Raw genomic sequence first — 12912 nt, 5'->3', positions numbered from 1 at the left:
GGGCATCCTGAATTTTGGGTTTCGGAACAGAATTTTCATTTCGGTGCATCCCTATTTTTGGCTACGTTTGACCTAAATTTCTAATTGATATATGTATTTTTTTCCTATTTGTTTTGGCTAGTATTCTAGTAAGATCACAGCTGAGTTGATTTTTACATTTTTATTTTATCCATAAATTGGACTACAAATTGCAATTCGCTGATAAATTCTTCACCGTTTAGAGAATAACCCTAATTATATAAGTCTTCAGGGTGATTGCTAAAATGTTAGCACTTTATCCATAACACAACACTATTGCTTCAGTAATTTACCCTGCAATGGAAACATTTTTTTTTTAACAAAAAGTGCAGATTTCCATATAAATTGTCTCTCTTATAAATTAACCTTTTGATCCCACAACTGGTCCTGCTACATCCCGGTAGTTTAGCTCAGTAAAGAAAGCCTCCTGATTGAGCTGTGCTTGGAAGTGTGTGGTTGGACAGCCACATAAAGTCTGGGCTGGTGAGGAGTTTTAAAGACTGCAGACAAGTGCTTTTTGCAAGCTGGTTTTAGATATACCGATGATGAAAGAAAAATGCATAATGAATTGTGTACATATTTGCATTGGGGGTACAACTACAAAATAGTGACTATTTGGGCAGTGGAGTGTTAATTTCTTTTCTTTTTTTCATGTTTGGTGCCTTCATTAATGTTTTCCTCCCTTTTTTTTTCACTCTTTTTGAGAGGAAGCTCAAACATCTTTTTAAAACAAAAATAAAGGCACAGAACATACACAGCGTATACGTCTAGCTTTTTGCATGGGTGGTTTCCACAGATTGGAGTAAACTATCCGCCAATGGCATTGTTCACAAATTCTCTAATCTTAGCTACAGGAAACCCAGAAGAGTTAGAGTATCCTGTTTTTCATTTTATTGCTGGATGTGGTTTGGTGAAGAGCTTCTCCTCATGTCAAGGAAATACACAATGAAGGTCTTGTGACATTCGCTTCATTGAAATACTAGACCTTTTCTCACTCTGCTTAATCTGTTATTTTCAAATGTTTAAACTAGATATTGCAGAAATGTTTATAACTTGACTTGCATTGGTGTGTATGTGTGTGTGATATATATATACATATATATATATACACACACATATATATATACATATATAGTGTGTGTGTGTGTGTGTGTGTGTCTGTATAGTATAGAAAACATATGGATGTGTCCCTAATGAGTGTATATGTTTGTGTATATATCCACACATTTATTTTATTGTCCAGTGATGTCTGTTTTTTAGATATGTTTTTGTCTTCCCCACTTCCCCCCAAAATCGCATATACTGAAAGTTAATGGGACGTTAGTATATGTCTGTGTGTATATATTTATAAATAGAAGTAATATTTGTTGGTTAATAGTTTATAAATAAGGTAGTATTTTTTGCAATTTTTAAATCTCAGATTTATAACTTGATCACCAACGTTGTGGATAGTTACACTATGTAGTGTGATTGTGCCTTTTTTAATTCGGGGTCTAAGGTTTTGGGATGTTCTATTTCTGCTCAGGACTGGGAGCATATTTTCTCATGTCACAAAGGACTTGTCTAATTGTGTTTTCCATGTTGAATTGTGTAGAAAAATTGTCTATTATTAACCTCCAGTTTTTGTAGGTGTGCACACCAAACAAATGGGTAAAATGTTTTACTATGGTGGTCCTGTGTAAAATTAACTCAGTTTTCAAAGACTACCAAATTTAGCTCCTATCAGTCACTGGTATTAAACTTCTAAACACCTCTTTATGTATGCTATTATTATTCTTGGATTGTACTCCTGTGTCCTGTAAGAATATAGCTTATTTTATATATGCTCTATACTAAAAGAAAACTTTAGGCACCCAGACCACTTCATCGGAGGTGCCATGTCCCTGTAGTTTTAACTGTGCAACTGGAAACATTGCAGTTCTGTAAGACTCACACTGACAGCCACTAGAGGCACTTCTGCAGAAATAACCTACTTTTCTGTTTCAATTACATGGTCTCAAAAAGATAATTTCATTGGTGCAGTGTGCGGTTTTGTCATGCATGCGCACTAATCTCCCAATGCTTACCAATGATCAATGATCTTGGCAAAGGAGGCAGTGACAGCTGTGGAACAAGTAAAAAAAAATAAAAAAATTAAATAAGCTCTCCATTCTCCTTCACACAGGGGAGGGGGGTAGTATCCTAACTAGTTAGCAGGCCACCATTGCATTAGGAATGTAACCGATCAAGCTAAATCTATCCCATTATAGCTAGTTTGGGATCGTTTTGTGAGAGATTCATTAACTTACAGGGCTCTTCACTAATGTGCGGATTTAAGGTGAATTTGAAGTGAATTTCCAGTTTAAGGTCAAAATAGCCAAATTTGAAATATTATCTGTCTGCTATGCTTTCCATTCAGCTACCCAGACCATACATTTTAAATTCATTTTGAATTCACATTAAGCACTCACTTTAGAGAATAACGCTATTAGATGTTTTCTTTTGTTATTTTATAAAGGGGTCAAATCTATAGTTTTTTTTTGTTTCCTTTTGCTTCTGTGTTTTCCTGGTTCATGAATGCTTTACAGATTTCTAAATTTTTCTATACACACTGCTATGTTAAAAGGGACACTGTAGGCACCCAGACCACTTCAGCTCATTATAAACTGCAATAATTACTTGCTAGGCTTAACTCCTCCTCTAGTGGCTGTCTATCAAACAACCACTAGAGGGACTTCTGGCTTCTTAGACGACTTTTGGTCGTCTAAACGATGCTCCTCATGCATAGCGTGAGAACATCCTCATAAGAAAGCATTGAATAATACTTCCCTATAAGGAAATCCTAATGCGAGTGTGGCCATTGCCGGCGTTGCTCATCAGGTTTACCCCCCGCTGGCGGGGGAAGAACGTGGGCGGAGCTGAACCATTGACATCCGCGCTGCACCCAAGTAAGTGACAGATGGGGTTATTAACCCCTTCTGCACCACGGGAATGGGCCTTGACAGAAGGGGAAACTATAGTGCCAGGAAAACGAGTTTGTTTTCCTGGCACTATAGTTTCCCTTTAATTCTTCACTCAAGTTATATACGGGGTGGCTAGCAATGATGGAGAAATATAGATATATAATGTATTCAAGTATTTTCTTTTTCTTTTCCTTTTATTGTTCTACCCTGAATGTGTCGGCTTAATTTTGATTATTTATATCATATACTGAAATGTGTGTGTGTGTGTGTGTGTGTATATATATATATATATATATATTTTTTTAATTCTAATGTATTCACTATTGTAATGTTTGATAATAAAAAATATCTATACTTAAAGATGAACTGTCACATTTGAGATTTTTACACAGCCTGAAACCTAACTAAATGTATGCGTGGCTGATCACAGCATACTGTGGAAATAAATGTGCACCTGTTTATGTATAGCATTATGGTAGCAATGCTGCGTGTGAATGTATTCATACTGCTTTCCTCTGGATTTGTGGAGCATCATGATGCAATAACATAACCTAGGACATGGAAGTGCTGTTAAACGACCACTATAGTGCCCTGAGGGTGCCCCCACCCTCAGGGTCCCACTCCCGCCGGGCTGAAGTGGGAGGAAGGGGTTAAACTTCCCTTCTCCAGCACTGGTCTCCCTCAGCACTGGGGACTCTCCTCCTCCTCCTTCGGTCGTCATCGACAAGAGCCGCGCGCGCATTCAGCCAGTCCATAGGAAAGCATTCTCAATGCTTTCCTATGGACGCTGGCGTCTTCTCACTGTGGAAATCACAGTGACAAGCGCTGAAGTGCCTCCAGCGACTGTCAGTGAGACAGCCTCTAGAGGCTGGATTAACCCATAAGTAAACATAGCAGTTTCTCTGATACTGCTATGGTTACAGCAGACAGGGTTAATCCCAGATGGACCTGGCACCCAGACCACTTGATTGAGCTGAAGTGGTCTGAGTGCCTATAGTGGTCCTATAAGGAGGGATTACTACTTATGTACCTTTGCTGCATTACTCATATCGTGCACTTCTCAATAGCTTTCACTGGTGTAAAAGTATGAGGTACTGTTATTTCAGATAAGTGACAATGCTGCCTTTTCATATGTATTTCTATTCATTTAAATGTAATTATATTTTAATAAACTGCATATTTTCAGGTTAGTTTATCAATTTGAGCTAAGAATACTTTATTTTGTATTTTATTTTTCTGCATGAGCTTTATTGATGGTGCAGACACACTTTTTTCCTTTTCTTTTCATTATCGGCCTGATGAAATAAAACCGTTTTTTGTTAAATTGCAGAGGCCCCTGTTTTGTTTTGTATTTTTGTTTATCAGTTTGCATTTATTTATTTGCCTTTCTTTCATAAGCTTAATTTTAAACGATACCCGAAAAATATTTTTTTCCCTACTCTGTCCAAACATTCACATTACATTATTGTTTTGTCTTCATGATTACATTTACATATGTTAATAAATATCTATGGTACTATTTATAGATTTTATTTTTAACAAAACTTGATTAACTTAAACATGCATAAATTCTTGATCTGTATTAAAGTTTATTTTTTGTTTTCCTCAGACCTTTGAAGCCAATGACCTCTATCAAGGGCAAAACTTTAACAAGGTGCTAAACTCGCTTGTTCTTCTAAATAAAGTTACGGCAGGTAAGGATTTTTTTAGAACTTTGTTACTGGGAGCAATATATTGCATATTTGACATGCTAAAAAAAATTTTTTTGAACACCTTGGAATTTAATTAAATGTTTTCATGGTTATTCAAAGTCAATTTCCAATTTAAAGAAATACTCCAGACACTGTTAGCGTTTTATTGAAACTAAGTTTAACCTCTCCCTGCTGCTTCCATACCATTAGAGGTTAAACCGTTGATGAACGTTTAACCCCAAACTTTGTGTTCCAGTGCCGGACCTCACTGCAACTCTGACCTTCTGCTTTCTGAAATGCTTCAGAGCGGAAGCCTCGGAGAACCACTGGGCAGGGGCACAGCTGATGGTTTAGACCACAGCTCTAATATTTATGATTTTTGACTATGAGCAATAGTTTTGATTTAAAGGGTAAAAAGAAGCATCTTGAAATAAAATGTAATATATGCCATCACTATCATTCATTATGGGTATCACTGTGTATAGATTGCAGTACATTCTGCATTAGATGAACACTAGTTATTGGGAAATGCGTTGAGTGTCTCCTCTCATTGGACTTTTCCTGTTTCCTTGGTTGTGTTATTGCTTTTCAAGATATTGTCCAGTTGTTTATACCAGGAATGTTTAGTTTGTTTACATCCCTCACACAATTTCCATATATTAACTATTGTTTGAATGATCCAGGTGTTTTTTTTTAATTTTTTTTTTTATTTCTTCCAGTTGGCTTGTCACCACTTTAGTTCTTCATTGTGGCATCCCATCTGTTTCCTTATTTACGAGTTTCCTTATTTCACTAGTTGCAATGCAGTGAACAATATATAACTAAGCTTGCACAATTGAACCGGTGGGAAACGGAAATCCTGCTTTCATGGAAAACACTGTCTGTGCTGTCTTACTGAGCACACTGTTTATTCTTTATTTTCTTTTAATGGTTGCCTATTGGTGAAGATGGTATTTAATAATTTATATTTGACTGTTTTCTATAAAAAAAAATGTGAAGATCAAATATGTAACATTTGCTTGGAAAGCATAAACTTCAGAAGCAGAGTGAGGATTTTTTTTTGCCTTAGTGACCAAACAGGAGTTGATGAAGAAAATTGCATGGTACTTTTGTGCAGCTTATGATATAATGTATATATTGTCAACATTTAACAGTTTTGACCCCAGGACGTACTTGAAAACCAGAGTAATCTGAATGTACCTTTCCTGGTTAAATACTTTGCTATTATTATATTAACAGTGATTTTTGTCAAAAGTGTGAATTGTCAGGCATGTAAAATGAATTTCAAACTGTAGCCCAAAATAGATGAATTAGAACACTTCTGTAGGTCAGCTTTGTTTTTAGTTTGACTTTTCTGGCTTTAAAATTTGAAAGTGCACATTCAATTCCCAATAATTCGATATTTAGTGAATAATTCTGTAAGACGATGTTTTTTGTTTTTTTTTATAATTCTTTATTTTTGTTAGTGCATGAAATAACATTTTAGCTTTCTGAACCACAACAGTTGCAGGAAACCATTGGATAACCGTATATAACATGGTATAGAGATAGCTGTGCACATTTTTTTTAAAGAAAAGTTGAACTATAAATGAGTATAAACGGAGTTGTCAGACAGTTTAAATGACGAGTAATGACAGTGCTTAGAATAAGAGGAGTGTTAGCTAGATATATATATCTTATGAAGTATTCACATCATTGTAAGCCAGGATCTTTCTAACCGTTATACACATTGAAAAACATTTCCAGCTAGTATTTCTGATTATCCGTCTAATTATGTTGTCACGTGTTAAGTTTTATAATATATACTCTTAATAACATCAAGTATGTAGAAAACAATAGTGTTGAGGACGGTTGTGATAGTCTAAATCATTGCTTGTAGGTGGGCATAGCAGGCTGCCTGCGGTTATCTAGTGAGCGCCATAAGCCTGCATCCCCCTGGGTTTAAGTGTCGCTAAACAGGCCACCTATATGCAAAAGGTATGATGAGTTGTCCCGGTGATCCTCTGCTAGCTATGCATTAAACAACAAATGGTTATATCACAAAAAATAATAACGGTATGTTAGTAGGCTGAGTAAGCATTGTGTTCCTTGCAAATTAACATTCTAACTGAGTAAACACAGGCTAGGGTGAATTGTGAAATGAGATTAGTTAAGTTTGGTTGAGATTGGTTAAGTCCAGCTTTAGAATAAATACACTATTACAACTTTGATACTCCTGGGTTAGCCGTTGTCAGGGTCTTACCTGAGTTGGGAGTCTGTAGCGCAGATATGTTGCTCACCCTTGCAGATAGCCACAGGCCGAGGTGGTCAGGTAAGAATTCACCTGGCCTGTGGGTCTGTGCACGGGGGCTGTGCAGGATGCAGTACCAAATATGCAGGACAGGCAAGGACAGAACCAGCAGGATAGTCGAGGGATAGCCGAGGTCAAAGGATGCCAGAGGTCAGGAACAACGAGAAGTAGCCGAAGTCAAGGGATGCCAGAGGTCAGAATAAACGTAGTCACAAGCCAAGGTCAAATAAACGAAGCAGATAAACTGGAACACTGGTACGACACAGCAACACTAGATCAAAGACTTGACCCTGAGCACAGGAAGAGGCTGGGTTTAAATACCCTGCTGATGACCGATGAGAGTCAGGTGAGACACAGCCAAGTCAAGGTGCAGCCCCCGGTGTATAAGCCATGCCAGGATGTACAGGACCGGACTCAGTAGTCTCTGTGTAAAGCTGCTGTGGCTCAGAGGCAGCAAGCAGGACTAGGACTGATAAGTTCCCCGGTTCAAGTCCCCTGTTGGGAACTCCAGGAGCGACCACGTCTGGCTGTCTGTCTAACAGGTGAGTACCCTGACAGTACCTCCCCCTTTAAAAACGACCTCTGGGCGTAAGTAGGTTCCTCATTGAAATAATCCGCCTCTCCAGAGTCACTCTCAGAATCCATCGAGTCCCCATAGTGAAAGTCCTCAGTATGGAATCCCTTATTAGCTCGGGATTTCCCAGTACCAGCTTCTGGTACGGCTGACGATCCGTCTAGGTTCCGGGTAGGGGTGGCAAGAACTTCCACAACTTCGGCAGGAACAGTGCTCGTAGCTAGCAGTGCTTTTTCGAACACTTCTAGGTCTTTTTTACAGACCGTAGTGCCATTAGAAGCAATGACACAATCCATAGGTAAATCCTTTTCAAGTGGGCAGGAAGTAGTGGTGGTACTACAGGAAGTAACTTTGGTAGTAGATGCAGACGACTCTGGAGCAGGAGGTATAGCATTTTCCATGGAAGCCAAGCCTGGGCAGGAATAACGGCTCCCTTGTAGCTCTTTAGGCTGATATGCGGTGTACACTGGACGAAGGATATTATTACCCAGTCGGAGAGCTGGAGGTCTAGGAGGGCGAACAGGACAAAGCGTGATGAAGTGTCCTCCTTCTCCACAGTAAAAACACAGACCATGGCTTATCCTTCGGTCCCTCTCCCTAGGTGTGACTTTGCAGTGGACACGTCCAATTTGCATAGGTTCCTCAGGGTCAAGTGGAACACAGGATACCTCTGGAGTTTTCCTGGGAACTGGGACATAAGAGGGCATCACTGGGGTGTGGTGATAGTACTCGGTTCCTTGGTAACGTAGACTCCGCGATTTTTTAGTAGGTGGAGCTGGCTTGGGCTTAGTGGTCCTGCACTGTGAGTCCATAGCAATAATAAAGGATTCCCAGCTGACAAGGACAGGACTCTTCCTCTGCAACATTTGGTAAGACCAAACTTTTATGCGTCCAGACAACAGGTTGATAGCCGCTCTGACCCTGATGAAATCCGTGGCGTAAGTTCGAGGCTTTAAAGAAAACAATACCTCGCAATCCATCCTGAATGACTGAAAGGACGTGTAGTTACCATCAAATCTGTCGGGCATGATGACAAAGGGTTCCGGAGCTGGATGTACTGCGCCTTTAAGAGAAAAAATTTCTTGCTGCAACTCCGAAACAGTCTGGGCCAGGCTGGACACTTGCTGGAGTGAGGATGAGCACATTTCTGCGGACTCCATATTGGTCAAGTCTTTTGTCAGGGTCTTACCTGAGTTGGGAGTCTGTAGCGCAGATATGTTGCTCACCCTTGCAGATAGCCACAGGCCAAGGTGGTCAGGTAAGAATTCACCTGGCCTGTGGGTCTGTGCAGGATGCAGTACCAAATACGCAGGACAGGCAAGGACAGAACCAGCAGGATAGTCGAGGGATAGCCGAGGTCAAAGGATGCCAGAGGTCAGGAACAACGAGAAGTAGCCGAAGTCAAGGGATGCCAGAGGTCAGAATAAACGTAGTCACAAGCCAAGGTCAAATAAACGAAGCAGATAAACTGGAACACTGGTACGACACAGCAACACTAGATCAAAGACTTGACCCTGAGCACAGGAAGAGGCTGGGTTTAAATACCCTGCTGATGACCGATGAGAGTCAGGTGAGACACAGCCAAGTCAAGGTGCAGCCCCCGGTGTATAAGCCATGCCAGGATGAACAGGACCGGACTCAGTAGTCTCTGTGTAAAGCTGCTGTGGCTCAGAGGTAGAAATCAGGACTAGGACTGATAAGTTCCCCGGTTCAAGTCCCCTGTTGGGAACTCCAGGAGCGACCACGTCTGGCTGTCTGTCTAACAGGTGAGTACCCTGACAGCCGTCTTGATTCAGAGTCCCTGTCCGGTGACTGGTCTCGGCCTATAGCCATCTTCCAGAGTCCTGAAGCTAGCCGATTCCCTGGATGGGCACCTGTGTAGCATGTGTGCAATGTCTCTGAGCGGCCGCCGCTCCCAGGTGATTCAGGGTGTCCTTCAATTTGTGTGGACTAGGGTGAGTAAAATGAGCAAGCTTGAGTACAGTCCCTTGTGCAGGTCTAGGTGTCGGCTTGAGTGCTGGCCGCTGCGTATGTTTGGGTGCTGGCTTGAGTGCAGGCTTGGGTGAAGGCCGCTGTGCAGGCTTGGGTGCAGGCCGCTGTGCGGGCTTGGGTGCCAGCAGCCGTGTGGGCTTGGGTGCGTGCCTGAGAGCAGACCGCTTTGCAGGCTTGGGTGCAGGCTGCTGTGCAGGTTTGGGTGCCGGCTGCTACGCAGGCCTCTGTGTATATCGTCGTGCAGGCTTTGGAGTAGATCTCTGTGTGGGTTGTAGAGCCGGCCCGTGGCTCTGTGCAGGTGTTGGGGGGGGGGGGGGGGGGGGGAACGGGGGATCCGTGGCAGATTTCCAGCCGCTTTCATCGTCAGGAGACGCCATGATGGGAGGCCGCGCCAGGGTGTCGGTCGGTGGAGGGTATCATGGAGATAGTCCCGGTGTCCTTTATCCGCCATTCGGTTGCCGTTTCTGACGCTTATCGTCGGTTTTTCTGTAGGTCCTGGCCGGAGCTGTTGAGAGTTGCGTCCTCTCGGCTCCACGGTCAGGCCCCGCCCCCCGTAAGACGATGTTTTAATAGATGTTTTTGCAGATTACTTGAGCTGACCTAGCTACATGATGCACTTGGATGTTCTCATATTGCTGTCATGGGAGGAGTGGCATATTGTACAGGGTTACCTTTGCATCCTGGATCACTTCTATACAGCATTATACCATTCTTCTTTGTATTTAAATAATAGGTGGTGCAGAGTGCAAGGCAGCAGGTAGTATTTGTGCAGGGCCTTTGCTACCCCAGCACTATGAGGGTCTTTGCAAAGGCCATTCTTTTATAATTAACCTCCAGGCCAGAAGTTGCCAGCCCCCCTCTGCTCAGCCATTTGCTTCTAAAATGCAGTATGAGTGTGTGCGCTCTCAGGCATTTCTTTCATAATCTCATATGGAAGTTTTTTTTTGACTAATGCAAGGCTGTGTTTGACAGAAACACGTGCATATTTAAAATAAAAATTATGTATACATACAAAACGTGTCCTCAAGAGTTAGTTTGTTGAGTAGGTTCTATTTATTTAAATCCATCTTGTCTTACGTTTATATCACCATTATTTCCTTGCTTGGTTCTGCCAGTATGCATATGTAAGATGTGTTGTATACATACAGTGCACTCAGACCCTCCATATTTTTCACTTTTCATGTTGCAGCCTTATGGTACAAAGGCTTTCTTGTTCATTAGTCTACACTGAATACTCCATAAAGACAATGCAAAAAACAACAAACTTTTTTTGACAGCTTAAATTTGGAAAGGTACCGGCGTGTCTTTATGAGTATCACAGCTGTAAATGTATATCAGCGCAAGAACAATGCCACGAAGTCGAAGGAACTATATATACATTTGTGACTACCACTCCAATCTTTTTTCACAAAAGTAATTAAAATTGGAAATATGGAATACATTAATTTATAATGTTGTAAATTAGAATAACAAAGCATGCATTTATAATAACTTCCATTAGTATCAAGAAGTAAGCCCCAAGACCTTCCTCTTGTCTCCAAACACATATAGGGGGTGATGCTTTAAAGGAATATAACACACAAAAAACCAAAACATTGTGTATATCTGTGTGACATGTAATTCCAAGTGGCCATTCACACTCTGTAAGTTAGTATGTGCTCTGCAATCATCCTCCAATAATGTGCAGGTGTGTTCTATGCCCTCAGTGGGCCAAATTCAAGAGAAATATAACACGCCTGTTATTTATTGAGTGGCCAATTAGAATCACTTAGAATTTGGTATCACACAGTTATACACTGTTTTACCTTTTGGTATGTTTTAGAGGTTACATACACTCCATGCAGAGATCAGAGATAGGATTGTGTTGAAGCACAGATCTGGGAAAGGCTCCAAAAATTGTGAGCTGCATTTAGATGAGACATTTGTGGAAGGACAACCATCACTGCAACAGTCCACTGATCGGATGTTAGGGCAGACTGGACATACAAAAGTCACCCCTAGGCAAGGCACATGAACGCTTGCTTGGCATTTGCAAACAAAATTCACACAAAAGACAAACTGTGAGACACATAAAACTGAAAATGGCTGACAGACCTTATTGAACTTGACATAATCTGCAGAGATAAATGGCAGAAACTACTCAAATATAGCTGTGCAAAGCTTGTTAAATCATACCCAATGTGCCAAAGTGTCAGGAAAAATAGCCTTAACTAAGTACTGTGTTAATATGTATATCAATGTGACATACACTTTCCTGTGAGAAGCAGGGCACTTGCTGTGCAAGGTCCCCAATGCACTAGATTGGACCTTTGCATATTATATATGAAAACACATATTGGGGTGTTTTTTTGGCAGTAACCCTTAAAGTTATCAGTAGGTGTATTCTTAAATTGCTGTGTGTGTAAAAATAATCACCAAATAAATGATTGCCAGGAGCCAAGTCCAGGGATAGTTTCTACAAGTGATTGCTCTATGCCAGGTGATGGCCCGGAAACATTTGTATACTTGATTGTGACAGACCACATAATGTGCTTAACAGCCAGAAGCAAAAAACTGGCCATAAATGGTATCTGGCAGTGTATCTGTTCAGACTCAAGTTCTAGTATAACAAGCTGAGGTCAAGCTGTCAAATTTTTTATTTTTTATTTTTATTTTTTTTAACAAAAAGTGATCTCATACTTTTCTGAATTTGTACAGTTTTTTTCTTCATACTGTTAAGATGGGTACTGTTACTAGATTGTTTGTTTGAACTCCCCATTTTTTTTTAAAAACAATATTGCTGTTTAATAATGCCACTGTCAATTCACATAAAACATATGTTAAAATTATCCTCGCTTTTCTTTCTCTCCATGCATTCTAAGATGATTAATTTATATACTCTAAATTGGAATGTTCCTGTTTTTATTTTAAATTTAGCAACACACGGCTAATAAAGTGTTGCTTATCTCTAATCCAGCATTGGCAGTCTTCTCACCGCAGGGCTGCTCCACTCCCACATCTTAATATTGGTGATGTTCTCCTGACCAATCCAGTGCATCTCATAGAGAACATAAGCCTAACTAGCCCTTATCACTAAAGCCTAATAAGCCTTACAAATACATGTCTAGTCACTCCCCCAACACTAATGTAAATGCATAGAAGACGCACAGTAACGTGTTTTTAGCATGATAATTTCCTGATCAGTGGTGAGGAGAGATGTAATAAAAGGAGCCTGGGGTCTCCGCTGTCATTGGTTTCTTGTTGTAGAGGTGGTCTGCAGTAACAACTCGAATTGTTCTTATGAATCCTGGCACCTGCTACTTTGAACACGGTCTACCAGTATGATTCCATTGTGGTTATTGATTGCCCAGAACTAGGCTATTCTACTGTACAAGTGTGCAGGGATCACTGAGAGAGCAGACAAGG

At 40.7% G+C, this 12912-nt stretch overlaps 1 protein-coding gene across 3 annotated transcripts in view; it reads left to right on the top strand.

Moving 5' to 3' along the window:
* ARHGEF7 (Rho guanine nucleotide exchange factor 7) overlaps positions 1 to 12912 on the top strand; it is a 149030-nt gene that overhangs the window by 36248 nt on the left and 99870 nt on the right. For 2 of the 3 annotated variants that reach the window (XM_063459854.1, XM_063459861.1), the window contains exon 3: positions 4570 to 4654. In XM_063459854.1, coding sequence (XP_063315924.1) covers positions 4570 to 4654 — 85 coding nt within the window. Of the gene's footprint in view, positions 1 to 929; positions 970 to 4569; positions 4655 to 12912 lie in introns of those variants that run through there. The other variant, XM_063459868.1, reaches the window with a different exon arrangement.

The sequence above is a fragment of the Pelobates fuscus genome, chromosome 1 (assembly GCF_036172605.1).
Source record: "Pelobates fuscus isolate aPelFus1 chromosome 1, aPelFus1.pri, whole genome shotgun sequence".
In the NCBI taxonomy this organism is placed as follows: Eukaryota; Metazoa; Chordata; class Amphibia; order Anura; family Pelobatidae; genus Pelobates; species Pelobates fuscus.
Note: the sequence above shows the minus strand (reverse complement) of the source record. Positions and strands in the feature narration are given on the sequence as shown.